Here is a 1,349-nt window from a genome sequence, read left to right as displayed (position 1 = left end):
TTGTCGTAAACCAAAAAATTGGCTATCGAGGGATACAAAAACACATTAAGTTATGGCTTTTAGGTGGCAGCCCTGTTCCTAAAATCTGATGAGCTAGTAGGCCATTCGTTTTCCTGTGACAGCTGAATTATTGCAATCGGAACTTATCGACAACGTCAAGCTCTAGCGCCTTTCTATAAAAAGTAAAAAAATCTATACAATTTCGGCATATTCAGTTAGCCACAGCCATGGCCCCAAAGAAACGCATTTCGATGATCGCACCGGGGAGCGTGGTACGGGTAGTGCAGACGACCGAGACCGCGTCCCGGCGTTCAGTTGGCACCCAAACGAATGTCCTGGCAATGGGTCCGTCGAAGCGCAAGAAGATGAATGCCTTGCAGATACCGCCATCCCAACATTTGGCCACGCACCTGATGCCGGCGGTCAATCCGCAGGCAGAACCGTTGGCCGCTTCCATCCTGATATGTAAACAACCGGCGGCTTGCCCACCGTTTGTTCCCGATTTGAAAGAGAAGGCCTGCCAGGCGGTGGACGACGGTACTCTGGATTCAACCGACCGTGTGATAATCCCGAATAAAGGCAAGCAACCGATTGAATATCTGCAGTACCTGATGACCAATCGAAGCGAAAATACCAATCACTGGGATCGTAAACGTCTGGAAACTTTGATGACCCTAATCAACGACAATCCACCGCCGAATTGGCTTCTGGCGTCCCAAATGTGGCTGGAGGTCGACCAACTGGAGGAGCGTATAGAGGCCTACGATCAGAGGGATGGACGAGGAGCTGGCCAATGGTCAATACGGGGGGCAGAACGGGCAGCAGGGTGAGCAGCAGAACGAAGAGGTTCATCAGCCTTCACCAAAGACTTAGGAAATCGAGCCATATGTTCTATGCATAATTGTTCATATTACATCAGCAAAATAATATATAACACATCCATTAAATGTCTTATATTCTTAAAGGAAGCGCAAGGGAGATGGAGAATGCAAGCAGCAAAGCGACTTTTTTCGAGATTTCAGGGAGCCACCTAGCGGTGATGACTTGAACAATTTTTAGGTAAATGGGCGAACAAAACTAAATCCCATTTTCACCTTTACAAAATCTTTAAGACGGTGGGGAACAGTCGGACTTAAGCGTTAATAGCGTTTGTGGGTGTACCAAACTTTTTCTAGGTCAATCGATAGGCACTCTTTTTCAGCTTATTACCTACACAGGTATATTATACAGCGGCGTGCCAAATGAGAAAAATTTAGAAAGTGAATTTTTTTAGTAGATCGTATAATACATTTTCGTCAAGAAAGTTGAGATTAGAACTTTTGTATGTTTAAGGTGCGAATGTTTGTTTT

General features: G+C 45.6%; 1 protein-coding gene across 1 annotated transcript; it reads left to right on the top strand.

The window, feature by feature from the left end:
* Positions 1-227: 227 nt before the first annotated feature.
* Positions 228-1,059, top strand: LOC118878204 (uncharacterized). The gene is made up of 2 exons (XM_036820031.2): positions 228-826; positions 966-1,059. Exons 1-2 carry the CDS (start codon positions 228-230, stop codon positions 1,057-1,059), a joined length of 693 nt encoding a protein of 230 aa, XP_036675926.2.
* Positions 1,060-1,349: the final 290 nt, after the last annotated feature.

This window comes from Drosophila suzukii, chromosome X, assembly GCF_043229965.1.
Source record: "Drosophila suzukii chromosome X, CBGP_Dsuzu_IsoJpt1.0, whole genome shotgun sequence".
In the NCBI taxonomy this organism is placed as follows: Eukaryota; Metazoa; Arthropoda; class Insecta; order Diptera; family Drosophilidae; genus Drosophila; species Drosophila suzukii.
Note: the sequence above shows the minus strand (reverse complement) of the source record. Positions and strands in the feature narration are given on the sequence as shown.